Genomic DNA, 26,996 nt, shown 5'->3' on the forward strand with positions numbered 1-26,996 from the left:
GGCCAGCATAAGGAAACCAAGTATGGACTAGCAACCAGGTATAGGTGAATACAGAACTTGATTTAAACAGAAAATTAAAATACTATGAAAGTCCAAAACCACAACCTCCAGTGTTTATGCTGAAGCCAGGTTGTGTCTCACCCTTTCTAGGCTGTTTTTAAACAGTTTTTGTTTTAAAAGCCTTTACAACTTTGCTAAATCAGGTACATGTCTCCCTGATGAAGAAGGAAAGCACATTATGGATTGAAAAGGGAAACAAAAGATAGATTACATTTCATATTATTGGCAATGGTAGAAAACAACATTTAGAAGTGGACTTTTACATCTGGTTAGGGATTAATTCAAATTTGTATGGAAATCTTTATATAAACGGTAGCTCACTGCCATTACTTTCTACTAGATTGCTCTGGAGTATTGTTTTGAAGCAGTGGTCAAAAACAATTTGGATCACTTTCACTGGACACTCAAGTGCAAATGATGATTCAGAAAGTATTAAACACATCCAAACAGAACATATTCACACAATGTCCAGTTCTCCTGGTAGGATCACTGGACATGCTGCAGTGCCCCTTGTGGCTGAGTGGGTTAACTGCCTTTTAAACGATCTAAAGCAGACCACTTGGTGGAATGGTGCTACAGGGTTCAGTTTAAGTGCTATTTTGGTCTACAAAATAGCAAATAGCAATCAGCAAACAATTTAAAGACCTGTATACTGATAATGTTTTTGAATCATTGTATGCCATGGTTTCTGTTTCCCATGCACATACAACATTATTCTTCCACATGATAAAGGGTGCCAAGATTATGCATTGCTGACAGTCTGTATTATGATTGAAGTACTGCTAGGTCTAAAACAAAAACAAGCCCCAAATCAAAAATGGACCTCTATTTTTGTTTCTCCCTTTGTACATCTCTGGTCACTGAAAACAAATGAACCAAGAAAATACATTTTTGATTACTTAAAATTCTTTTATAAATCAACCACATATTTGAGTGAGCAGTTATGTCAAAAGTGCATGAAAGGCAGAAAAGCACCAGCAGGTGTCCTGTCTTAACATGCAGACAGATGAGTTCACGTGACTACTTCTTGTCTTTAGAATCATAACTACTTTAAATCTTCATAGAACAAATACTGACATCTTGTAAAATAATCCCATGTTTCTTTTTTGTGGAATAAATCTGAAACTTTTTTATCCTGAGCTTTCATTGTAGCAGCAACATTTGGTTTAGTTGAGGGTACTGAAGGCATAAAATCATTTTTTTATCTGCCCAACAGCACAGTTTCCTCTTATAAAAGTAACATGCACTCAGAATTTCACTGTACCCCAGCAATGAGGCACATTACAAAAACAATTATAAGGCCCAGAGTTTATTGCAATATCACTCAAGAACACATGTCTCAGCTTTTCACAAGGACGGATCTTTGGCTGATCTTGGAAGCACGCAAGGCAGAAAATGATATGGAAATGATACAATGTTAATCAACTTTCATCCAGCAGAGGTCAATGTTGTCAAGGAATAATGCTCTGAAGTATTTTGTGCAGAGGATTCACATATTCAGGTTAGCATTACTTTTCAAATATCCCCTAATGTCCCTCTTGTTATCCATCAGTTAAGTTCACAGTGAAAATAAGTTAAAGTAAATGTAATGGCATAGTGCACTGCTACTCACCACAAAAGACTGAATTGTCTCTGAATAGCAAAAATGAACAGCTTCCTTTATAAGAGAACTATGAAACTAAATTGTAACTAAAGTATTAAACTGAAACTAAATAGGAAACCAAGCCATATGAAAAGTAAATATAGTTAAAACATCTAATTACCTATAATAAATCCACACATTTGTAACTCCTTTACTCCACAGAAAAAAAAGTCAACATATCCTATACACACAGACAGCTTATCTTTTTTTTTTTTTTTTTTGGATAAGAGAGGGGAAGAAAATAGACTTTGCAAACAAGAATTTTACTATCCATCAAGTGACCATTGTTTCACAAGGGGCAAAAAGAATGTTCACTGATCTTTGACCTGGAGAGGTCTTCATGACCACACCGCCCCCAAACAAAAAACACCAAACCAAAACAAATAAAAGCCACTGCAAATAAAATACACTGCTCACCTGCCAACACCGGAAGGTCTGATCTCCATACTACATCATCCTCTTAGTGCTACTGACCTAGTCTTCCTTTGTATAGTCACCTCTTAATCATGGCTACCACTTAAGCCCCATTTTTGATTCATCATAGTGCATCCATTTTATTTACACTATCTTGCCCTTGAATGTGATCAACGTCGGAACCCTGGTCTTGAGCTAATCAAACTGGATACTGTATTAGCGCTTTGTGCTGGATGATTGCGATGTGGGTTGCTGCTTGGAATAAATGTTTGGTTTCCTTGGATACCTTTAGATGCAAGCATGGTGTGTAGTTTGTTTGTGTATTTGCTTTTCCATTTGCTTACTTGCGAAGCTGAAACACTGATTTTGCCCATTATCCAAAATTTGCTCCAGGAGTCCTCAATAACATGTAACTTGATAGCAAGTACTCTACAGAAACACTGTTAATACTTTGGTTATTTACATTTTTGATACAGTCAATATATGTTGACATGCTCTGATACAGTTAATATATACTGACAACCTTAGAAACAATGAAAGTTTCCTATACTTATCCAGTGATTGGTGCTGTGTTCCCACTGAACAATCGGTTGTATGTACGCATCTTCCTACTACATCGCTGAACTCAGGAACTGGTAAAACTAGTTCTACTTTCAGCTTTTATATACCATGGCTTGTTTTAAAAAGGGAAGGGGGGGAGAGACAACAGGTCAAATGAGAATTGACAAAATCCAAGGAATATATTTTAATATAAAATCATCACATAAGAACACAAAAGAAAACTCAATTATTTGATCATCTAGATTTTTAAAACACCCATTCAAAAGATTGCCAATACAAGTTACATCAGAGCTGGTTAACAAAATGCAACACTTGTACCAAATCACACATTTACAAAATGAAAGCATATTCTCCCTATTAAAAGTAAACCCAAGCACAATCTGACATTTCTTAAACTAAAGCTGATGCTGAAATGTCTTCCTACCAAACCCAGACTCTTTCTGAACTATTTCACAGTTCCAAAAAAGTAAAACATGATTGAATATAAACTGTAACTTATTCTTGTTTAATCAATCAATATGATCAGCACTGGCTACAGTACCTGAGAACTGTACATATCCACATCTTAAGTTGCAGCCCTCCTCCAAATAGGAGCAGGCTGGACAATTGATTCTTTTGAGAGTATGGTCCCAAAGAAAGCAGCTGACCAGTTTAAGTCAGCCTTTAGGGACCCAAGTAAGGTCGTCAGGATTAGGAGTTTTATGTAAAAGGTTTAAAAAACCTATATAAAACCCATGTAAAACTCGATCAATTACACATTTAAAAGCAACCCATTCTCACCTTTGCTTTCAAAATCATGCAACATCTGAACTGATTTAAAAGGTGCCATTTCTGAAGTATAAGCAGTTGCAGTCTTTGACATGAAGGTATATTATTGCTCAAATAAGTCATGGATTCACCTACAACTTTATTAGAAACTAGGTGTACAATGCCAAGAAGGTATATTTAGTCTACAGCCCTGTTACCAGCCATTATTTTTTTAACTGTAATCAGTGGTCAAAGCCATGTAACAGCCTCAATAAACATTGAAACTAGTAACTGCTCACTCAACCATGCCACTACAATTTCAGTGTCACTGTTGTGATTGATCAATCACCCAAATAATATTTGGTCAGCAGTTCTCCTGCGGTCAGAAACTGACCAGTGGCGAACAAGATATAGAGTGGCTGACAAACTGCACATGCCATTAGACAAGTTACAGTTACAGTCTACACTTATAAAATATGTGTACAAGCTCCACCCCAATGCTTCAAGCATGCATAGTGCAGAACCTTGTCTATCAGGATCCACTGATCTGGGAACAACCTGAAGGCACTGACAAGTATTAGCAATCAGCAGGTCATCATGTGAACCTTAGTCAGCCAGTGTCATCTTGTTTTGGCACATTCATCTGGACTTCCTTAATTCTAAGCCCTAGAATTATATAGCCCTAGTATAGCCCTAAAGTGGTGTGAACACATCTTCAAACAAGGGCAGAGATAAGAGGTGGTAAATATGTTTGTGAAGTCATGTAAAGCTTGGTGGGCCTTTGGCTACACCTAGGCTATGAACCAAAACCTTAAATGTCACTCGCTCTGTCAAGCTAAGGTCCACAAATCGCACAGCACTGACACAGGAGTTAAGGAAAACTTAGTCATTCTAATGTTGATCTCAAGTACCAATTCAAAAGGCACCAGTTAGGTATAGCAGCTGATCAGATGGATACTTGAAAACAAACACTATCGACGTCAGTCATAACTTTGAGAAAAGGCGCAGTTTTGATTTATTCTGTAGATAACTCCCAAGACTCGGCTTACATAATGGTTCAGTGTAAAGACAGTCCTGACTCTTATAACAAGTGCTCAGTGATGCTTACTGCTCCATAACAATGATATTTTTGTCCCACTTGGCGGGTGGGGGGAAAACCACTTCTTGTGGCTGAGGTAAAAAAGAAAAAAAGGCCAAGTTGTCTCCTCTCCTTTGATAAAGAAGCAAGAATTCCTATAGAAATCTATGCCATGATGGACAGCATGTGTGACGTCCTCTGAGGGGGTGTTTCTCTCACGTTTATTCATTTTCCTTAATTTCATTGTGCTTTTCTAGTAAATATGTTATAAGCTCTACTTGCACTGGGAAAGGAGCTCATCTTAGTTTGAATCAAGTACTCTAACGGATACAGCAAAAGGCATCTCATTTTGCCCTTTGGTCACTACTAATCATAAATAAATAAAAGGCAAAAAGATCCACAATTTGGACCGGAAAGATTTGTGAGGATTTCGGCTCCATCTTTTTCAGACACAGCAGTACACATAGCAGTAGCATAAAGCAGCAATGGTGACATGTAAACACCAGTCAAACAAACTACACTCCCGTGGGCCTTTGTATTCAGATCTACATAACCAGTGTATCGGCTTGCATGAACCTTTTCCAGAGATGACTTCTGAGATTGTTGAGGCTACAATGGAGCTGGCAGTGATCCTGTTAGAGCAGTTGTTAGAAAATTTGCATTCCCTGCAGGTGACACTAGATGCCAAAACTGGACATTCCTATCAACACCCACCTGCCCCCTCCACAATGGGCAACAGTTTAAAGCAACTCACTGTAAAAGGTCCTTTAAAAAACAAAGCCCACTCTCCAAAACAATTCTATACTGTCAAAAATCCAAAAAAGATGATGTTACTACTAATATATCCTGCTGCCATTATTAAACTGATCCAGACTACTGCTGGGAAGCAGACCACCTCTGCTTAAGACAAAGCAGGAGGCCATGTTATTGGGGAAACACCCAGCCTTCTAATGTAAGTGTTTATATGAACGTGAAACTCCCACTTGACTCAGCTAGACCCCCAGTCCACTAGCTGTGGGTTCAGGATCGGAACACGTGCACGGCCCGGACAACGTACTGTCTGCAGATGGGGCACTCGCTCATGCGCTTGCCGCACTTCGTGCATGTGACCATGTGGCCGCATTCCAGTAGCACGCAGTCAATGGGCGAGTCCATGCAGATCTTACACAGGTTCTCCTCCATGGTCTGCCCAGTTGTGGTGTCTGCAGGAATGATGAGGGAGAGGTGTCAGCTATGCTGTTTACAGTCACCACATGAATATGTAATAGATTATTACACATTACTATACATCACTAATCCGACAGCCCTTTTTAGGAATTGATCCATAGCTTGTTTATACTACACATTTCACATCCAAAACTGCATCACCACAAATGTATCATACATTTGCCAATGCTAAATAATTACAGGTTCAAAAACACGGCATTAAAAATGTCTGTGGTGCAATTTTATAATGAATATAATGAAGAAGTGCGATTTACTAGTACCAATGAAACTTTTTTCTTGTATTTCATGATAACATGAATACTATGGAAGAGATTTTCTTCTCGTTCTACAAATGACTCACCAACTAAAAAGTCAAGTAGAAGACCAATCTTTTCACATGAAAGCTCATTAACTTATCCTTTGATCAACTGTGCATCTTCATTTAACTATTAATTCATAACACAAAGACTACAAGTTGTTCAAATAAATCTTTAGTCTCTGCTATGAACGTACCTGTTCCATCATTTGCATTAGAAACTGCAAAAGAAGAAAAAAATTATAAGAGTGAGCAATAACCAGAAATGACCTAAAATCTCCAGGCAACTGTTGTTAATGCTTAGTGCTTGAAGGAATTATGCAAGATTTTTACACTTACATTGTCTTTAGCAAATGTAGTAAGACCATCATAAGTCAGGTGAACAAATTTATCATTTCATTTCTTATTTGTAGCTCCTCTAGCAGCACGCCTCATACATGCCTCACCTAGGTGCTGCAGGTCCTTCTGGTCATGGTAGAGGCGTGTGACTCGCTCCATCAGCTCCCATTTTTCACAGCAGCCCGTGTAGTTGACAAAGTTCCTTGCCAGGATCTCCTTTAGCTGGCGTACGCTGAGACCGTCAATGTCCTCGACTGATCCCAGGTCGGTGAGCGAGGCTCGTCGGCCGGGTGGCAGCACCTCTTCTGAGTCAGAGGACTGAGAGAATGAGAAAGGGAGAGAGGAACATATGCAATCAATGTCTTCTGCTGCCAGCACCAAGTGGTGGCATCTGACCTACCCTGAGAATGCATGCATTTGAAATTAAATGAGAGAACATCTGATAGAAAGCTCTTCGTAGAGAAAGGGGAACAAAGACATTAGCTCTCAAAAGGGGTCAACCTGGTAATGAGGTTTCCTTTTGGGACAGTGTTAGAGTTATCAGTATCTAGTGCACAACTTCCTTCAATTTAAAACCAAAACCACAACACAATTGCAAAATGCTGCCTCCGGTTAGTCAGTGTAGGCAAGTTAGACACACTTCCTTTCTCTCTCTAAAACTGACTCAGTGAACCCCACCTGAAACTCTCCTGCTTACAAATGCATAAACAACAATAACAACAACAACAACTGAGCTCTTCCTTTGTTCTCCATTGCCACCCAGAAGGGAACAATGTTACCTTCATTCATTAATCTAATCTTATGGGATAATAGTGATAAACTCTCAAAGTGCTTATCGGTGGTTTTATCAGCTTTAAGGCTTGCTCAATTAGGCCAAGCCTGGCAGAGTAAATGAACTGTGACAGTATAGATAACACTGCAAAGTTTTTGGTGCATAACTACCAAATGGATTAAAAAGAGAACTTTATATTATAAAGTAAGAGAGTTTTTATAAGAGAGTTTATATTTCTATTTGTGGCCAAAGTTTGAGTCAGTGGAGAGAGGTGATGGGGGTGGTTGACAGCGAGTCCTGCTAAGCCAGAGCGAACAAAAAGGCATACATGTTTTCAGTATAAAACTATTTTTGAAAAGCCATTTTTGTTTAAGCCATCTTTACTTTTGAATTCAAAAGCTTTGGAACATTTATATTGTGGAGTGCGGTTTCAAATGTTAGCAGGAATGTTTAATTACATACCTACTTCCTTTCAACAGTATGTAGTAAATGCCAGGTTGCCACATCTCTGTTGTCATTTGTTAGAAACACACTCCCTTCTCCATATGCTAAATGACTGTGTCCCTCAAAATTAAAGCCAAGTCACCACAATAAGCTGTATAGACCAGCTTGGAGGACTTGCATGCTGTCACGAGCTGAGAGGTTTACCTGGACAACACAGTGCTAACCGGCTAATTCCATATTCATGAGAAAACCATCATCAATGTGAAATGTGCTATACTCAGTAAACACCACTTTTAGTCAGCCACAAGCTGCTTTTGTACCTTGCTGACATCTGTTCTCAACTAGATATTCAGCAGCTGCTGATAATACATGATGTATTGTGAGGTTCTGGGCTATCAAAACTACCCATTGCCAGTCCATACAAGAGAGACAGGGAGGAGAAGCAGCAGCTAAGCAGAAAAAAAAACAGTGAGAAAGTACATTATGCAGTGTGCTGTATGCAGTGACATTAGTGTGGTCTGGCATGGCAACCTTAGTATCACGCGTTATAAAACATGAGGGCCTCTTTCACGTTATGGTTAATGAGGTTCTGAGTCATCTCTCACTACAACATTCCATGTCAACTTTTCAGACTAAAAGATAGCAATCAAAAGGTATTGCAGTGACCACAGCTGATGTGTGGGTGTGTCAGCATGCATTTGGTAATCGAAATGTATGTATTTTTAAAAATACAATAAGGGCAATAAGACCAGCTGCCAAAAATAAGATGAAAGGTCAAAGCATATGGCCAGGTCAGTGTTACAGCCTGAATTTGAAAAATGTGCACATTGGCCCACAGAACAGAATGAATTCAGTGACATCAGTCTCATTAATAATCAAGGTCAAAGTCTTCCTTCACCGAGCTCAGTGGCAGGCGCAGTCACTACCAGATTAAAATCGGTTCTCACGATTTGCATACATGCACAGACAGATCCTCATGTTCAAGGGAGCTTCTCAGACAAAGTGCAAAATTCCCCTCAAAAACCACCAGATACTGCAGCTCAGGACAATCAGAATAAACACATCTACTATGGATTCTGTAAAACAGTGAGCTAGTTTAAGCAAAAGAGCTTTTTTCAGCACAGAAAAGGAACTGCATGACACACAATAAAGCAGTGATAAGGGTACCCTAAAGGTTCCATGTTCATCTTCACAAACATATGGGTGATATGCTTGTATTTAAAATGCCATGAATGTATATTCAGCAAATAAAATGAGACCTTACAAAACTATAGCAATCTAAAACTATTAAAATCAGTGTAATACTAAATGTTTAACTTGCATATGTGCAAAACATTCTGAGGATCATTTCTTCTTAAATTTCATGAAGATGTGACAAAAAGAGAACGAACATTTTAAAGACGGATTCTAGCGAGACATGTGGCTAAACTATTTAAGCGAATTCTCTCGATGTTCTCCTGTTCGTGAAAACTTATTTGTATTAGCAAGCATGTGAAGATAACCATCATGTAGCAATGGTATGACTTTGAGAGCAATGCAAGCTATGGTAACAATGTCTGAACAAAAACAAAATCTCAAGGATAGAGATTTAAACAGTCGGTTAAAGTTGAGGATTAAAGGCTGCCTAAATGAATTTAAGAGGGACCAAAATTGAAAACTGGTTTATTTTTGCAAAGATAACAGCAGCAAAGCATGAATCAGACTCATCCCAAAGGCCAGGAAGGCTACTGGGAAGGCTACCTGGGATTCCTGCTCCCCCTGGAGCTCTGCGTCATCAGTGTCACCTGGGGCCTCTGTCACTGACATGCTCTATAGGGTCGAAGAGTCACACAGCCAGCGTGAGTCATGCAGCCACACTCCTTATCCAACTCGCATCATCATCATCATCATCATCATCATTTGACTACTGACAAACAATCTGCATTAATACCAGATTCAAAAAAAAGCCCCATTCTGGGGGAGAACAGCATGAAACAAGAGCATGCATTCAAACAAGAGTTAACACTTGATTTAATCACTTCAAGCCATACAGGTAACATGCTTAGATTTTTACTGCAGTGTTTGACACATATTGTTCTTCACATGTCAGAACGTTATGAAGGAAACTCTTCAATAATACTGAAAAAGGACAGAATGCCATCTTTAGCACCTAGGTGTGTGTTCAAAATAGAATTTCTCTTTTCCAAATGCATACCTTGATTTTCATGGCAGTCACTTTATTTTTGTAACACCAGGACAAAAGTAAAAACTACACACATTTTTCAGAAGAAGCATCAGTTTTGCCACCCACTGATCTTGTCACAACCTTCCTTTGAAATACTCTGCCAAGCAGTGCCAAGCATATTTTTTGGAATCATTTTGTGCTTTTTTGTTCATGGGTTTTAGCACATTTCCATCCCCCGCAATGAATGAGAAGCAACAGTCATTAATTTGGCAGATGTTCTCTTGTCAATTTCTTGTTAATAAACAGGCAGGACATTCCTGCTCCCCGCTGAACTTATTGTAATGCTGCTATCTTCAGTCAGTAAAGCTAGCCGGTCACATAGCCAGGGTGAGTCATGCATGCCTCAAACAGGACACAACCCATGCCGTGTTTCACAGGTGGGGCAATATGCTCATAACACAGCAACTATGGAATATATTAATCTTTTTTTTTCAGTTTTTGCTTCTTGCCCTGAAATGTCTAATTCCTGGCTTGTGAACATGCACTCTGCACACTGGTAGAGCAACTTCTAGTCCCTCTCAGCAAGGCTGAGATGAAATTACTGCAAAAGAAATAACAAATAAAACAAACAAAACCTTTCAATACATCTGAGTGAAATCACTAAAATATACAATACAAATGTTCATAATAGCCTTCTACAAATCACTTGAATTCACAAGTCCATTTTGACTCATGTCGTCACCAGCATTTCAAAGCCATTTTCAATCAGCGTGAACACAACATAAGAGATTTTATTTCTAAATATCCTCATTCACCTTTTTAATACAAATTGTTTGAATACACATCAAAAGCTGCTTTAGCTCAAATTTATTAGCAAAACATTTGGCCTTACCTGCTCTGCTTCTGCTGTCTGTGTAGGCCCTTCTATGGTAATGCTGGGAGGTTGGACAGTGACTGGTGTTGGGGCCCTGGAGGCAGGCTGGTCTGATGGGGGTGTGTGCACGTGTGTCAGGGTTGGCATGGAAGTGTCAGAGATATGTGTCTGCTGGCCCAGAACAAGCTCCACGAGTTCCTCCTTCTCTCTGCACATCTGCGTGGGGACTTCATGCAAGTGCAAGTAGTCCCGCAAGTCCTTCACTTTCAGCTTCATTAGTTCTGCTCGTTCAAACATGGTGCCGTGGAAACGCTGGCAGGTGTGGCACAGTCGTGGGTGGGTCTCTAACTGGGTGCAGCAATGGCCACAAAAACTCTTCTTGCAGTCCATGCACATGTGCTGTAATGAGCAAAATGGTAGTCAGAACTGGATCTTCTACCCATACAAACCAAGTTTTAGACTAGTTCAATTCCAGTTTTTGTTTTTTGACAAAGAGAACTGACAAATTCTGTGCACTATCATAAAATGACATTTTTCTAGTATAAACCTTTCTGCAAATAAAGCCTGATTTTGTGACAAGTAACATGTGGCAAGTAGTACATTTGACAAAAGACGGTTTGGTCATATGATCATACATACAGGGTGTATGTATGCAGTCGGCAGTGTGCATGGGAACCATTGGCAAGTATGTGGATTTCTATCTTGTATAAAGTTTGTGACTTAAAAAAGGTGCTTTCTTTCAGCTTCCCTCACTAAACTGAGAGGCCGCTGACGTTTCCGTACCTTTCTGGCCAGTGCGTTGAAGGGACCTCCGCAAGCTTTGCATGTGTGCTCTGGGGCTGGGTGTGATGGGGAGCTACTGTAGGCAGAGTTGGTGTATGCCTGGTGGCGAGAATTTGGTCTAATCGTGCTGCTCTCCTCCACGGTGGACGGGTCCAGACAGAGCCAGTTACAACAACTGGCCAACATGCTCCACACTTGAGATAAAAAAAGGTAAATAAAAAAATATGGAAAGTAAAAGGTGGACAGGGTGTTAGGAATTATTTAATATTTTACATGAAAAAATACAAACACTGGTAGAAAAGAACTCCAAAATAAATTTCAAATAAATTCACTATTATGTTGCAATTTAGAAAACTGTCAATCAACTCACAATATACAAAACACAAAGCATAATTAAAATATAGCCAGCTTAATATAATTTACACTACATTCTAAAACATGTCACACAAAGAACACACTGTTTTCTAGAGGCCAGTTTGCTCAAATGTTTGCTGTGAGTGTTCAATACGTTTTTGCCACATCCCACTTTATCGCTGACACTGGTGCTGAAGCGAGTTGGGGCTTTAAATCTCATTTGGTAAGGAAGCAGTAAAGTACAAAAACATGTATGATGAAAAGAACCACAAACACCACTCAGTGCCCAACTGCATTATAAACCACAAAGGCTCGGCTCAGGTCTCCACAGAGGGTAACACGCTACTTAGTCTGAACTTAGCATTGGTTATGTTTGATAGCTAGCCATCTTCTTATTGGTTGGGCTAGAAGATGAAAATGCCACTCTATACTCTTATTGGGGAGTTCTAGGTCTTTAATGAAATCCAGCATACCTTCAACAATATTAACGCCCTGGACAACAATTAACTATCTGAGCTTGGGATTCACAGACTAGAAACTGCAGTTTGACAGTAGACTTGGCCTCTGTTGAGTTTGAAGCTGTCTGCACACCACTGGACAGTTTGCCACTAGGTCACTGAAGTAGGACTTCCATTATTTATTCAGAGACTGTGGGCATGATGAGATACAGGAGCCTTGGAACATCACTCCTACTAGGATAACACTATCATTCTGACACTGACACACACACACACACAGACACAACCAAAGCCTAGGAGTTGCAAGAATAGGTTCTGCAAGGTGGCCAAAAAAACATTTAGTCATGTGTTTAAGAGTTCCTTCAACAACTGTTCCCCCCAGAAGTAACATAACTGAAATACACATAGTTTATACATGAATAGAATTACAATATACAGTAAACATAGTTGGTGTCAGAAATGGTATTACCATACCTTTGGGCAGTTCAGCGTAAACTGGAGAATTGCTATAGGCTTCTCTGCAGCTGGAAAACAAAAAAACATCTACTTGTGATTTGATCATGTAACCAGTTGACATTCTGTCATTGCAGGTGTTGCATACTCCAATACATCAGCACAGAGGATGAAAGAACTTCAGTTGCTGATGGTTTATGTGGTGGGAAAAGTTTAACAATTGACCACTCCCCTCCAGATTGTAATGCTGTATTCATGTTCTAACTCTAATAATTTTTCTTGATGTCAGGCTGCTTAAGGTGGCAAAGGTCCTAAACGCCATGTTTTCTAATTTCCAGCTACAGAGATCATTATTTTGTAGACATCCCCGCAGCTAGCCAGAAAATGATAAAATGTGTGCCATTTAATTTAGATCTGTATCATTATGCTTAATAAAACTGTTTTTAAAAATATTTATCCAGGCCTAGATAATAGAATCTAAACAGTGCTTCAGAGATTTGTATGGGACTGCCTTCATATCAAGGTGCAACATGAGTATTAAGGGTATTGAGTAATTATGCTATTTTTCTATTGCACAAGAACCCAGAACATCAGGTTTCGTATACATCATATGGATGTAAACCAAACTCAGTACAGTGAAAATAAAATGTTTTTATTCCACAAAAAATGGAAAAGAACTATGATATAAAAAAGGAAATCATATCCATGGCTCATTTACTTCCAAGCAAAACAAGTACTGATAAACCAACAACACCACAGAAAGAAAATGTATAAACAACATACTGAGGCTTGAGATTATGAACTGAACTTGCTAGATCAAATTACTTACATAGCATCAAACATTATGGATACATTGGTTATGGTGTAAATGAACGTGAAATTGCAAGCAATGTGAAGTCAGCAGGGGAAAGCTCATGTGACTTGGGATTGGTCACTGATCACATGTAGGCAAAACCACAATAGTGTGCAAGAACACACTAAAGTATCAAATAACACAAAAGCAAAGTAACAGCAGAGCTAGCCAGACTCTCCATGGTTCTCTATTAATAGCCTACAGTGGTAACCTAAATCAATTACAAAGACACACACTGGCTTCCATAGCGACCAAAACCGATTCAGCCAGTATTCTGGTAACAGCTTCCAAAAAGGACAACAGGGCTAAGTTACAAAAATAAAGAAATCAACATAGTGTAGGGCTACCATGGAGTTTGTTCAAAATCCCTGCTAAAAGCCTCTGCACTTTAAATGCAATTTAGCTACCAGGATAAACTCTATTACTGAGGCGTGTATTTACAATAAGCTAAATATAAACGTGACAATAGTGGATTCAGAACCTTTGGATCTAAGTTTTACTGCAGGAAATCGTTGTGATGTCTGTTACAAAAAGCTTGATGGAAACAACTTGACAGACTTTCATGTACATATGGATAAACTACTATATCAAATGCTTTGATATTGACATAGACTCAATAACAAATTATTTACCTCTACTAATGCCTCTTGTTTTCTGCATAGATAGGAAAGCAATGTCAGGTTTTTCTTTAAATGTGTGATTACTACATAAAAGTACTTGGCGGGATCAAAAAGGAGCATAATCATATCCTCAAATTGCTTCTCTCAGTCACACTACCTCACTTCAGAAAATGCTGTGGCTGTCCAAGTCCAACAAGGGACTAACGTCATGCTCACAGTTACAGCTATACAAATGATACGCTACTGCCAATATTTTTTAATACAGTACCACCACCGTGGCCCAAGCTAACAAAAGCACAGCTTTTGGCAAGACAGCTTGTAAAGAATCAGGGCACTCTGACCGATATAATCACTGAGCAAAGACATGAAGATTATGAGTTTACAAAGTGCAACACAAATTCAGGTATTTGTCCAGACATGGACAGACTATATAGTACATATAAATTTTGATATATGGCCAATTTCAAGATGCACATTCACACTCCTCTGTAGGTTTGCATGAAATTACAGACCTACAGTCTGGAAACAGGCCTAAGAGGAACAAATGTGTCATATGGTTAAACTTCCTAACGTTTAATATAAAACATAAGCCATGTGTAAGCAGTACAAACCTGTGTTGTAAACTTCACAAACTAGAATTTACTGTGGTCTGTGGCAAAACACAAGTGCTTTTTTAATTGTAATTTACCACAAACCTACCTTTTAGAAAGTTAAAAAGTAGCTCCATCTCAGTCAGATATTAAACAATCTACACCAGCATGTCTTAACTCAGTACCCAAGGCACACCAGATAGGAGAAATGTAGACTGTTTCAGCTCCAAGTATACCTGTACAAGTATTGCTAATGGCTTCATTTAACTGTATTGGGAGTTGGGACAGAGCAGAAATGTGGACTGGAAGTTTGGTGTCGAGGACAGGGTTGAGAATCAATTATCTGCCAAAAAAGATTAGCATATTTCTGGAACATCTGATGCCCATGATTAAACTAGTGAAAACCTCAAACTGCTTCTGTGACGCACCCAGGTAGGTGCATGACTGTCATGCCACAAGAAAGGAAGAGCAGCAGAAATCCTACCACCCTTTCCTCCCCATTGGAACGTGACCAGGACTGCTGGTTGGCCACACATGGCACAATTTAAATAGTGCTACAGTGAATTACAACATTATTTCCCTTTTACTACAAAGCACACCACTGACATATTTACCTGCCAGAATTTGTGGAACTTTAATCAAAAGGACAACCTGACTGGCAGTAAAGTGACAAATGATGAGATCAAAAATCATTCCACTATCCTTACCTTATCTATAATCCAGCGATGAACTTGCAAAGAGTTAACTTCAGAGAAGTCCTCAGGTCAAGCCTATCAGTGGCATTTACTGTAGAGAATCAGTACTGTGACATGAGAAGTTGTGGAATGTAACACTTATCACCACAGGTAATCAGAAATTCCATCCATGGCAAACACTTCCAAAGCCCTATATAGAAACCCGAGAGCATACGCTATTTATCACCTCACCAACCTAACCCAATGAATAGGACAAAAGATCAGGAAATTGCGTCCTTATTTTGAATTGAATATGTCTACTTTGTGGAATGCTGATTGTCAAATTCCCAGCCCTTCTCAGTTGCCGTGGTTCATCGCCAAATTATAAAAACCACCCCAGTTTAACACTTTTCATCTCTGGCCGAATAGAGCAAAGTTTTATACTTGCGACAGGTTTCGAAAAAATATAAAGGATATTTTGGATTTCTTTTTGCATTTGTATCCAAAGGTTAACATTTTTCAAAATGAGCCTTAATAGAATATACATTAATTTGTTTTTCCGGTAATTTCGATGAACAAAATGTTTTTGGTACTTCGGCCATAAAGGGAGAGTCTAAAAATTGGACGTCTTTATTGGTCCCACTTAACACAATTAAAGATTGGGGGAAGTTGTATAAGGCTTTTAAAATCACTAGTGATTTCATAATTATAGACATATAGGTGTTTCACAATAGCCAATACAGGTCTACTACTGTAGGCTTTGAGAATGGTCTTTACCATGAGTAACTATTTCTGACATTATATTGAACAACCGTAAAACAGCAGCATTCAGGTAACAAATTTATGCAATTTTTGGGAAAATTGTGGGTTAGAACGGACAATTCTCTTCATCACACATAATCTTGTGTGTATATCTAATAGGTGTGACATATAATATTGATTAGGAAAAAGTAAATGTACAACCCCTCATTCTTGGACACCAGGGCGACAACAGGCTGTCAATTGTGCTCGGGGGGAATTTATAAAATACATTTAGTAAGGCACAATAACATTTCTACTAATTAGGCCCATGACACAATTCCAAAATCAAGACTCAGTGTCTCCATTACATAAATACCAAGTCAGAATTTTTAGATACTATAACTTAGAATCTAATAATAATTCCGTGAAACCTTTTTCATTACACTGAGTCACTAAAGGTCCATTTTTAAAATGTTTTAGAAACAGCCATCATTCAATTGCATTGAAAACGGGGCGTCTTCCTCCACTGCTTAAGCGCTAGTAAGTATCTATAGCCATGAAACTGTCAAGTGTTGATCTTTTGGGTCTTGGCGAAAATGATCAAAATGTATTTTTATTTCCACACCGATCGTGTTTTAAAGAAAGAAGACAGAGAATAACACTGGAAATTGCTAAACTTAAAGTTCGAGAAAGCAACATTTTATAGAGCTGAAACTTGTGGTAGACTTAAACGCGTTATACGATTGTGTAATTTCGGCCCTAAAACTACATTAAAAATAACGCTTTTCAGACGGTCCCTAATGACCGAAAGGAGCCGGTCATTTGCGTTTCAGTGTTACTCTTCCGTAAAATATAACGAAAAATTATTTGGCTGCAACCTTAGTGTTTTGAGTAAGTGGCTGCGGCTAGCTTTAATCGTTTCTGGACGTTCTACTCATGACAATACGTAGAGAAAATATCAAATTCCAAGCGAATGTAAAACGAACTTTACCGCGTTATGGACTGTAGTTCGGGCTAGCTAGCTAACATTAGTTGAAACCAAGAAACAGCCTGACAAAGAACTTGGCAAAAATCCAGTTTAAACTATGAAATGTAACCATGACATCATTGTTGTAACTTTAGAGTTTGAATGATTACAAGTTTCGTCCTTATGGCTTACCTCTCTATATACAAACAAAGAAGATGAAGTTAACTTACTAATTTGTCATGTCCGCAAAGAAAACGTCGCTCTCAACTTGTTGAGAGTTCAAAATACCTTCACCAATCGCAAATCACGAAGTCATATTCCAGTGTGCAAATATAAATAAAATTAAAAACTATAAGATAGATCTCAAAATGTTTTAGGTTAAGATCCTATTAATGAACTTGGAACACATTTTCAGTTCCACCCGTCCGGTTCCGTTCCACTCGCCATCGTTGGTACTTTGGCAAGGTACGTCTGCGCAACTTTTTCTAAACGTCAGCAGGTCGCGAACGCGCACGCTAACAGAAAAGGCAGGACGATGCACTACATAAACTGAGCTATAATGACCTCTAGCGGTTGCAGCATAGGGCTTTTTAAGTTGACCTCCCTATGCTGGTTCCCCGACATCCTCGGGGGTCTGGAGTTTTTGACACGGCTGTTTTGAATTTTGTGCTCAAATCTACTTTCTTAGCTGGTAAAATGAATTGGCTTACATTTTACACTAAATCTCGCAGAGAGGTAGGTCTTCATGTGATGCAGTTTGCCTGCTGTGAACAGCCTGCTGAAATCACAAGCAGTGTACTTACTGTATTCTCACTTTTGTGTACAATACCTGATACACTGGTATGTGTGAGTACAGCACCAGACCACCTATAAATTAACTAGCTCACTTCCCAGTGCAGCTTCATAGTAAATCACCCAGGTGTGTTTTTTTTTCCATGTGTTTTTATTAAAGACACAGGCCTCTCCCAGCTTCATCCTCCAAACCTTCCCCACATGGACACATTCATGTGAAACACTGTAAGATGAGATCTTTTATTGCCATAAACAGTGTAGGAAAACGAAAAGAATAAAAACAGCCAATCGTTCTATAGTACAGTAAGAAAAGGCTCTACTTCCATTTTATGTTCAGTAAAATAAAATGGTTGCAACACATGGATATCCAAAGAGAAATCTATACTTGATCTAATAGTAGACAAGACTAGTGCCTGATATCACCTTGATTGGAAATGTGCGGGTGATTTTTGTTCAATAAGCTTCCTATGTCAAAGCAGAACTACTGACCGTATATTCATAGTTAACTTTTTTTTTTTTTCTTTTTTGATTAAACACATTACTATCAAGCTGTGGAAGTTGACAGTTGCCTGACTGAGACTGTAGTCGATATTCATATTCAGATCTAGCATGCTTTTATCTCACTCTTCAAAACGAACTGACTGCATCTCACATTATTGCAGAAAGCATCGCTTAACTGGATTAAACAGACTTGGTCAAAAGAAAACAATAGTAATAAAAAACAATCTTTCAAAATGGTTATGTCAGGATTATGTATAAAACAAATGAACATTCAGATCCTTTTGCCATTTAAATCATTTAATGTTTAAGACAGTGGGAAGTGAAGGCTGAAAAGGTTATTTCAAAAATAGAGCAGCAATTGAAGCAAAATATAAAAAGACACAGCGGTCTAGCACTTACTCCCGTGTGTCTAGAATTTCAAAATTTTTGCAACACAAAGATGCCTTGGGAAAGGGAGAGAAAGAGTACACACACTGATGTCCTTACCCAAAGGCAACAGAATCAAACCGGTGCCACTGTCTTCAGAGTCTGGCTTAGGTGTCGGAACTTCACATTAAGCGGAAAGACACGGTTAGGTGTAAGCCTGGGCCGTGCCTTTTTTTTTTTTCCCAAATGTGCCCCGAGTCCAGCTTCTCTTTAGCCAATCACACGAGGCCTTTTTTTTTTTGGGGGGGGGGGGGGGGGGGGGGCATGCAGAGGGGCACAGGCTTGGCGCCTCACACCCCTGGCTGCGTTTCTCTGAGAGATGTCTTTGAAAGATTTTAGGTGGACAAAGCCCGCAGATCCAGTCTAGCCTTCCGCAATAATGCAGCCACACAGCAATATCAATTCTTAGAGAACGGGAAAACAAAGAGAAGAACACAATGGTTAGACGAGGGCCTGTGTCAGAGGCTGAAATGTAACACTTAATATTCTGCACATGAACAAAGTGACCAAACAGCATACTCAGTCCCATGTAAATAGGAGATTGCAATAGACTAATAAATGGAGGTTTCTTTTCAATTACATGATGCATTTTACATTCACACAGCTCCAGAACTGAATGCTGCCTGTACAAGTTTACTACTGCTGGTCTGACATGCCAGTTTGTTGTGTGACCCAATCAGGGCTGGAACAGCAGTATGCATGTAATCCAGTGTGCATGTAAAATGGTTGGGTGTGCTCAAACAGGAGGGCTCTACAGAACCATATGAGGGCGGGTGTACAGACCACGCAAGGCGTGTGGCAACCTTAAATGTGGGAATCATCGTTGATCAGAAATGTGGGGGGTATGGAGATCTTCACTTACACTAAAATCTGTCTCTGGTGCAAAAATGAATATGTATTTAGTGAAAAAGCACAAGTTGAATGCACTTATCCTCCTGTATGCAAAGAGGTTGTACCAAAGTTAATTTACAAACCCGCATCGTTTCATCACACAGTAATGGGGTGTAAATTAGAGAAGTGTCTACATAACTATTACTAAGAAAAACAAACAAAACCCCAAAACTCTTAGAACAGTTTGGATTCCATTTAAGAGAGCAGCTCTATCAAATCCTTTTTCGTGTCACAAAGAATGTGAATGAGCCTTCCCCTGATGAAAACTACAGTACAGAGCAGGCACTATTTACAGGGAAGCAGAGGTGGACATAAAAATGATTCAGTTTGACATGCATTCACGAGCTGCTCATTTGTGTATGCGTTGTGTATGTGCAAGTGTGTTATGAAGGTGTTTTTTCCCTTTATAAATTTTTTTTTTTGCCTTCTCAAATAAATATATTCACTCAAATTGGATTCAGAAGGAGCGACTCCATTCATCTCTAACTAGTAGGAGTGATAACTGAGTCTTATCATATTCCCATTGTTGTTTTTTTTTGTTGTCTTGTCCAGGTCCCGCGTTCGCCCCTCCCCCCCACTCCCTCCCTCTGGCCGGCCATCTCAGCACACTGAGGAAGGCTGCAGTCTCTTAGTGTTTGTCTTTGGATATTACCTCCTCCCTGGGTTTGGCACCCCCAAAGATGGCTGAGTTGGGGTTGGCCACTTGGTTTAGGGGTTCGGAGACTGTGCGAGGCTTCAGCTGTAGCCTTGGTCTCTGTGCTCTTTCCTCTGAGGAGAAACGAGAGGAACAGTGGCTTGAGTACAGAATTCTCTAGAGCACTCAGCTTATCAAAAGCTCTCATTAATAGTACAAATTATGGCTGCTGTTGTAATTAGAAGTAGTAATAAGCACATTACCAGTAATATTTGTAAATCATGACGTTTGTATTATGCTGTGATCTCCAAAACAATATTCATACATTCAGCCTAATCATGACAAATGACTGGGAATTGAAAATAGTATGCAGCTCAGGAACCAGAATAACTGTGTACCAACCACAACTCCTTTATAATTTTCAGAACTTAAAAGCCCTATTGTTATTATATACAACAGTCCTCTTGGGAAAACTATCCAGTGCAATGGACACAAACCCTTTTAAACCTAGGTTCTGCACTGTTCAAAATACATATCCAGATCAGACATTTTATTCAAAAATGATTTTCATAAACTCCAATATATGACAAAAATACTAAAACAAGTCATTCAAAAATAAAGCTGACTACTTGAACATTGAGCTCACATGCATACTTTTATTAAAAGGTTTGAGTAAAGCTTAAGAAGAATGTATAAAGTTGTGACACCATCAGAGGGTTCTCTGAAGTCTGTCTGGCCTCCACGTGGAGGTCCATCCCTATAGCGACCCATTCCTCCACCACCTCCACCACCCCTTCTGTCACCGGGACGACTGCCTCCTCGACTCCTCCCACCCATGAAGTCATCATCCCTGTAACCTGATGTTGAGGAAAACAAACAAACAAAAACAAACATGTTAAAAATACATAAATGTTAATAACTTGCAAATGCACCTTTCCCCAGAATAGTTGTAAGTTGCACCAAAATACTGATCCATGGTAGGAGGCATTTAACTTCACAATACTCAAGATCAGGAAGGAACTGAGGCTCTTTGATCAGTATTTCAGACAACTCCTTATGGGGTTTCTTTCCACAGCAGCAGTTAGACTCCTGGAACAATAAAACTGATGGCAATGAGATGGAGTCCTTGTAAAATCATGAAGATGGTAAAAACCCAAATCTATGGGAAGGATAAAGGGGAGAAAAAAAAAAAACCCTCTAATGTTCATACATTAGATAATCCAAAGTCCTCGCCTCTCTGTGTGATTCATCAAGGGCCGAATGCCTTCGAAATCTATCTGCTAGTCTCTCTAGACCTGTGTCACGCGAGGGGGTGACTGTTTCCCCCAAACTCCTTTCTGGCTTTGTGGCCCCACCCATCGCACCTCCACCAGAGTGGTCGTAGTCGTCTCTGGAGTCGCGTCCCCCTCCTCTGGGCCCCCGCGAGCCACCACGGCCTGAAACGAACAGGGGGCTCGGTTTAAAACAGCCTGGCGAGGAGCGGGGCGACGGTGGAGAGAACACCACCACGCGGTACGGACGGACCATCCTGCCACACCCTGGTTAGTCGTGCCACTAAGGAGGCGAAACCAGCTTGACAGACAAAGATAGCCTTGGCAGAGTAGCTTGGTAGTTAGTGGGGACAAAAGCCCATGCGGTGCCATTTGCTTTAGGGGAAGGATATTTATTAAGAGGAAACACAGGGAAAGGAGAACAGTGGAGCCGTTGATGAGGAAAACGAAGTGATACCTACTCAAATCCAAGATATCTGCTCTAGTCTCAAAGCAGCTTAGCTGTGATTGTTTTAGAACAGTTTTCTACCAAATGTCTGGAAAAGGCCACCCAATAATGGGTACCTACAGGTAAATTAATTTAAATACTGAAGTAGATGAAGGATATAAATTATAGAGAATCCAATGTGTTTGCTGATTTAACTTTGTAATTAATACATCACAGCAATCTAAAATGTCCTGTGTTGAACCTACCTGATCCTGATGGGCTGAGATTGCACTTCCTCTAAGAAGACAATCTCAACTCAAATCTGAAGAAAACACCAGAGATCTAAGGGAGCATTTGGGGTGACTGGAGGATTTGTACACATTTCTACGATTTTTACGACTGAGCAGAATACAGGCATTATTCATCTCAGGAAGCACAACTGTTAAGCAGCTGCTTCCTTCTACCTTGTGCCCGTTTCAAGAGTGCCCTACTATCAGCAGCCTGCAATGAAATGTTGCTGCTGAGATGGGTACATATGACAGGTGCTCCCTGTAAAAACAGGCTCCAAAGAGCTTGGATTTGAGTAGACAGAATATGGTTGAAAGTGCTCGCTTCAGAGTTAAAAAAATTAAAATAAATGGCACAAATATGAACCAACAATATACAAACTGAATAAAAAATGTCAGAGATAAAGAGGACTTATTTATCTCCACGAGACTGCTACCTCTCTCGTCTTTTCGGAAGCCGAACCCACCACCTCGCTCTTGCCTCCGCCCTTCTGCAATGTCCACCCTCAATGATCGGTCCCCAAGAAGCTGTATAGAAGGACATCATGTCAAAAACGCCTCCTTGTCCCCACGGCAATACTGAACATTATTAAATCAGTGCAAAAATTAATATTAATATATAAAAATATGAAACAGGCTACTCACAGCTCCATCATACGTCAAAGCCTCTTTTAGAGATTCCAAATCATCGAATTCTACATAACAGAAGCCTGGACAAAAGAAAGGCAAATGCATTAAAGGCAGACTTATCTACATGAAATATGAATTAACAATTTAGTATTTAATACATCATAAGTTAGCTTTCCTTTTCCAACTCACCCTTGAACTTGTCTGTCTCTTTGTCTCTTACTAGTCGCACACTCCTAACACTGAGGTCTTTAAAAATGGCATCTATGTCTCCTTGGACTGTGTTGAAGGGCAGGTTCCCTACATACGCTGTGTAGGGGGGTTCTGTGGGCAACTCCTTCTGTCTGCGGGGTGCGCCTGCACCGCCTCCACCTCGGGGTCTTCTGTGCAAAACACAACTGATCAGAGCGCTTTCTTACACTATATCGAGCAATCTCAGAAGGGTGAAATTAAAGGCCAAGAAATCATTGCATACATTGTGGAGTTACCCTGTGTTTAAATCAAGACAGCAAAAACTTGGAGGACTGACATTTTGAGGTTAGAAAGACGGCCTACTAGTTCACAACTAAGTACTCTAGCAGCAGTAACCTAACATGCATAATTAAGCCATTGTAAGTTCTGTTCTGTTATGGATTCTATACACTTTGACCAAGAAGTGGAATGTTGCCAGTGCACTGCCAGCAAAGGATGACGGCAATAAAACTCACCTTATAACCCTGTGATTATTTGAATGCAGCACCTAGCAGTCAGAAATAAACAGTGCCCACCCGCAACTTCCTTAATCACACGCTACATTTAATTATATTTCATGATATGTGCAGACCATTTTCAACAATGCTTCAGATGGGCCACAAACTGCAGCTTGGACACACATGGCCTATTCCAACTCAGTCTAAAAGCAGTTTGATTTGTCCTGTGCATTGCACAGGTTGGAGCACATCTCCTTCTGGACCTCACCATGTTTATGTGGTTGCTCCCGTCAGTATGCAGAAAGCTTCCCACACAACATGCAATTCAGGAAGCACGTCAGGTATTCCAGCACAAACACAATTCTGGCAAGGTTTCTTTTCAACAGAAGAAAGAACCTAAGATGCTGGTACAAAACCAAACTGCTCACTGCAGTGTCAGTGAGGCTTTACCCGTGCCACTGTTCCATTCAAAACTGATGCCCTCTGTATACCTTTTATTTTACGTGTTGCTATTTTTAAGAAAAGGTGCTCTACTCACATCAGCCTAGCTGAATGACTTGGGAGCACAAAATTATCAAGTGTATGTACATATAATGTTTCTAATGATTTGCATCAAACAAGAGTTTATGTTCATACTCTTGACGATACTGTGCTCCTGTGTCATATATGACTTATTATATTATAAAGCATTTGATGATTAACATTCATACAGATCACCACCTTTTTATACATTTGTGATCATTTCTTTAGCATATGAACACATAAAATACAGGAAATCTGAAGATCGAATTTGTATTTAAAGATTTAAGATGATGTTTATAACCCCCTCATCACAGAGTAATGACTGCATCAGTTAAATAGTATTACTATTATGCTATTTAAGGACAATTAAATGTCAGAATTTATTTTCTACATTCACTGCATTCTAGTATATATTAATGCTAAAAGAATTTAAAAAGTTAATCAGCTTCATTTTTTTGACAGAACACCAAGTTTAAGTAATGCTCATGCAAAAACATGAGACAACAAACAAAAATGCTGCATGACAAAATCCAATTATTCTTCAGAAGCAATCAGACAGTAATCAGATGACAAATATTAGTACCCCAATGCTTCGTCAACATACTCATAATGAAACACTCTTAGTTTGCTAGTGTGAAGATTAACAGATCTACTGTTTATGTTAAACGCTTGAGGCAAACTGTTAAAAAGAAGCCTTTATAGTGATTTCGATGAATAACCAATTATGTATGCATGCTAGTACACAGAATGACTAAGGTACATTGGTGAATGCACAAAAGGATGGCTTGAATCACTTATTTTTGTGGTGTTCTGCAGTGCTTTTTTAAGTAATGATCTCATGTACTACTACCAAGAGAGCAACCAATTGCATTTAGACGTAGAAGACCTCTCCCACACTACATGACCCACAAATTTGTCTCTCAATTGTTTTAGAACACAAACCAGTGGAGATGTGAAATCACCTTTAAAAGAATGTAAAAAAAGAGTAAGCAGAGAATTAAAATGTACCTAAAATTGTAATTATTGTTCTGCACAGCTGGTGAAACTGGTAATATGTTGGCAAATCAAACAAGGAGATGTGGATGGGGTCCGACATAACAGAGATATTCTAATGGAGTCTTAGTAGATGCTTCTGTGGGGACACACAAAGAACTTACACGAATACAAACTGGCATCTGGCTCATTTCTACATATGACAAGTACATATTTATACAGTTGTCATTGCATGACAATTATCCTTTAAAAACATTTGGCATTATTACAGAACAGGTTCCGAGTCATCAGTTGTAAACTGATTAATATTTCGAATAACTGAAGCTTATTAAGATGGAATGAAGGATAACAACATGATAGAGAGAATGTTTCCACAAATATTAAGACAATACCAACTCTCAAATATCAGTAGATAGACTGGTATGCGTTTAATCACATCACAACAAATCGGTGATCCAGTAAGCATCTGCTAAGTCATAAAACTTGATCAAAATGGTTAGAAAGCTACGTTTTCTAGTCTGATCTTTAATGAATCCTATCCAAATCACGTCTTCAAAAGTGCATAATTTATGGAACTGTGTACTTTGTGGAATAGGAAAATGCAAACTATTCCGTCAGTATGAAGACTTAAATTCAGCGACGACGCAAGCAACACGGGGCCGAGTTATGGCCCACTGCATCCACCACGCAGACCTGGTTCAATTCTCACTGGAAGCTAGCGACAATTAGCCAAAACGTTAGCTAGCTAGTTAATATCTATCATAAATCTAGACAGACAGAAACGTGTCCAAAGTCAATGGCTTTGCAAGCAACGGGATCAGAAAACACATTCAGAATGCACACGTCTGAAATAGCAGGCATTAGCTAAAGTGATTACTTTAATATTGAAACAGGCAAGCACAACTTGCACTCCATGTGGACCGTTTTTTCCACCGTGGCTACCCGGCGCCAACTGCCCTGTTGGCAGCAACCACACCACTAATCCGAATTCAACATATTTTATGTCCAGGCACCATTAGGTCGCCATAAAGAAAAGTGCGTCGTAGAAGGCAATCTAAAGATCCCCACGCACATCTGGATAAACTGGAAGTCCCCGCGCTTGCGTTGTTGTAATAACCGGCTTCCCATTCATCATACTGGGAGAGTGTAGCTACCGACACCGTTTGTGTCGACTGGGCCTATGCTTGTTTTAACTTGCACAACCTCTCACAAGCCTTGGAGCCTCGGTCGTCCTTTATGAAAACACATGCAAAAGCATAAATTCTCGTTCTTTCGTGAAGTATTTGCTTACCCTCTTCCGCCGCCAAAACTGCCATAAGCCCGATCCCGGTCATCGTAGGTATCGTAATCCGCCATTGCCGTGTTTGCTGTCCAAAGAAAGCAGTCTGCTAGATAAGGACCTTCAATATACTGCCGTGAGTTTTAGGTGTCGGAATATGCCTGCAAATAATTGTACATAACTGCATTAGTGAATAAATGTCATATCAACACCCCAAGCAAAACCAAAATAATTAAGAGTACATTTTAAAGTTTATTTAAAAATTTCCCTGAGAAATGCTGCATAAAGGGGAATTTGTATCACATTTCATTTAGGCAAAACCCAGGGAACATTATTAAAGGTCGTTAGCAAATGCAAATACCGGCTAGCACAAAATCTGGTAAAAGGTGTATATACGGTCTCTAATTTACTCTAAATATATTTTCTAAAATAAGTTTACAGTATACTGTTATTTGTTTATCCATAATAAACAGAACAAACAATAAAAATAGATGATAAGGTTATTATTATTATTATTATTATTATTGTTATTAATAACAATAATAAT

The 26,996-nt window shown here is 39.3% G+C and overlaps 2 protein-coding genes across 8 annotated transcripts; both read right to left on the minus strand.

Moving 5' to 3' along the window:
* Positions 1 to 2,846: 2,846 nt before the first annotated feature.
* rffl (ring finger and FYVE-like domain containing E3 ubiquitin protein ligase) lies at positions 2,847 to 17,557 on the minus strand. 4 transcript variants are annotated; one of them, XM_035534256.1, is made up of 9 exons: positions 17,341 to 17,557; positions 15,436 to 15,514; positions 12,687 to 12,736; positions 11,401 to 11,594; positions 10,636 to 11,016; positions 9,320 to 9,388; positions 6,471 to 6,681; positions 6,222 to 6,245; positions 2,847 to 5,704 (listed from the first exon to the last, which is right to left on the minus strand). In XM_035534256.1, exons 4-9 carry the CDS (start codon positions 11,584 to 11,586, stop codon positions 5,523 to 5,525), a joined length of 1,053 nt encoding a protein of 350 aa, XP_035390149.1. In that variant the 5' UTR covers positions 11,587 to 11,594; positions 12,687 to 12,736; positions 15,436 to 15,514; positions 17,341 to 17,557; the 3' UTR covers positions 2,847 to 5,522. The 4 variants fall into 4 exon arrangements, with proteins under 4 accessions (XP_035390149.1, XP_035390150.1, XP_026861642.2 ...); XM_035534257.1 differs by having other exon boundaries at positions 15,436 to 15,530; XM_027005841.2 differs by lacking the exon at positions 15,436 to 15,514.
* Positions 17,558 to 18,128: 571 nt separating this feature from the next.
* eif4h (eukaryotic translation initiation factor 4h) lies at positions 18,129 to 26,581 on the minus strand. 4 transcript variants are annotated; one of them, XM_027005831.2, is made up of 8 exons: positions 26,462 to 26,581; positions 23,159 to 23,349; positions 22,985 to 23,049; positions 22,777 to 22,867; positions 21,719 to 21,790; positions 21,062 to 21,211; positions 20,373 to 20,488; positions 18,129 to 19,233 (listed from the first exon to the last, which is right to left on the minus strand). In XM_027005831.2, the coding sequence occupies exons 1-8, from the start codon at positions 26,524 to 26,526 to the stop codon at positions 19,228 to 19,230; spliced, it is 756 nt and encodes a 251-aa protein (XP_026861632.1). In that variant the 5' UTR covers positions 26,527 to 26,581; the 3' UTR covers positions 18,129 to 19,227. The 4 variants fall into 4 exon arrangements, with proteins under 4 accessions (XP_026861632.1, XP_026861633.1, XP_026861634.1 ...); XM_027005832.2 differs by having other exon boundaries at positions 23,159 to 23,346; positions 26,462 to 26,579; XM_027005833.2 differs by lacking the exon at positions 21,719 to 21,790 and having other exon boundaries at positions 26,462 to 26,579.
* Between the last annotated feature and the right edge of the window lie 415 nt (positions 26,582 to 26,996).

Source organism: Electrophorus electricus, chromosome 15 (assembly GCF_013358815.1).
Source record: "Electrophorus electricus isolate fEleEle1 chromosome 15, fEleEle1.pri, whole genome shotgun sequence".
In the NCBI taxonomy this organism is placed as follows: domain Eukaryota; kingdom Metazoa; phylum Chordata; class Actinopteri; order Gymnotiformes; family Gymnotidae; genus Electrophorus; species Electrophorus electricus.

Bases quoted from the DNA above. Each gene is read 5' to 3' on its own strand.
- eif4h (XM_027005831.2), bottom strand. From the start codon at position 26,526: ATGGCGGATTACGATACCTACGATGACCGGGATCGGGCTTATGGCAGT. The intron at 23,050-23,158 runs GTGAGTTGGAAA...TCTTTTGTCCAG, and splicing joins AGAGACAGACAAGTTCAAGG to GCTTCTGTTATGTAGAATTC. The intron at 20,489-21,061 runs GTGTCACAACTT...GTTTCTCCTCAG, and splicing joins CTTCAGAGAACCCTCTGATG to AGGAAAGAGCACAGAGACCA.
- rffl (XM_027005841.2), bottom strand. The intron at 11,595-12,686 runs GTATGGTAATAC...TTTTATCTCAAG, and splicing joins TTACGCTGAACTGCCCAAAG to TGTGGAGCATGTTGGCCAGT. The intron at 11,017-11,400 runs GTACGGAAACGT...TGCTCATTACAG, and splicing joins TCAACGCACTGGCCAGAAAG to CACATGTGCATGGACTGCAA.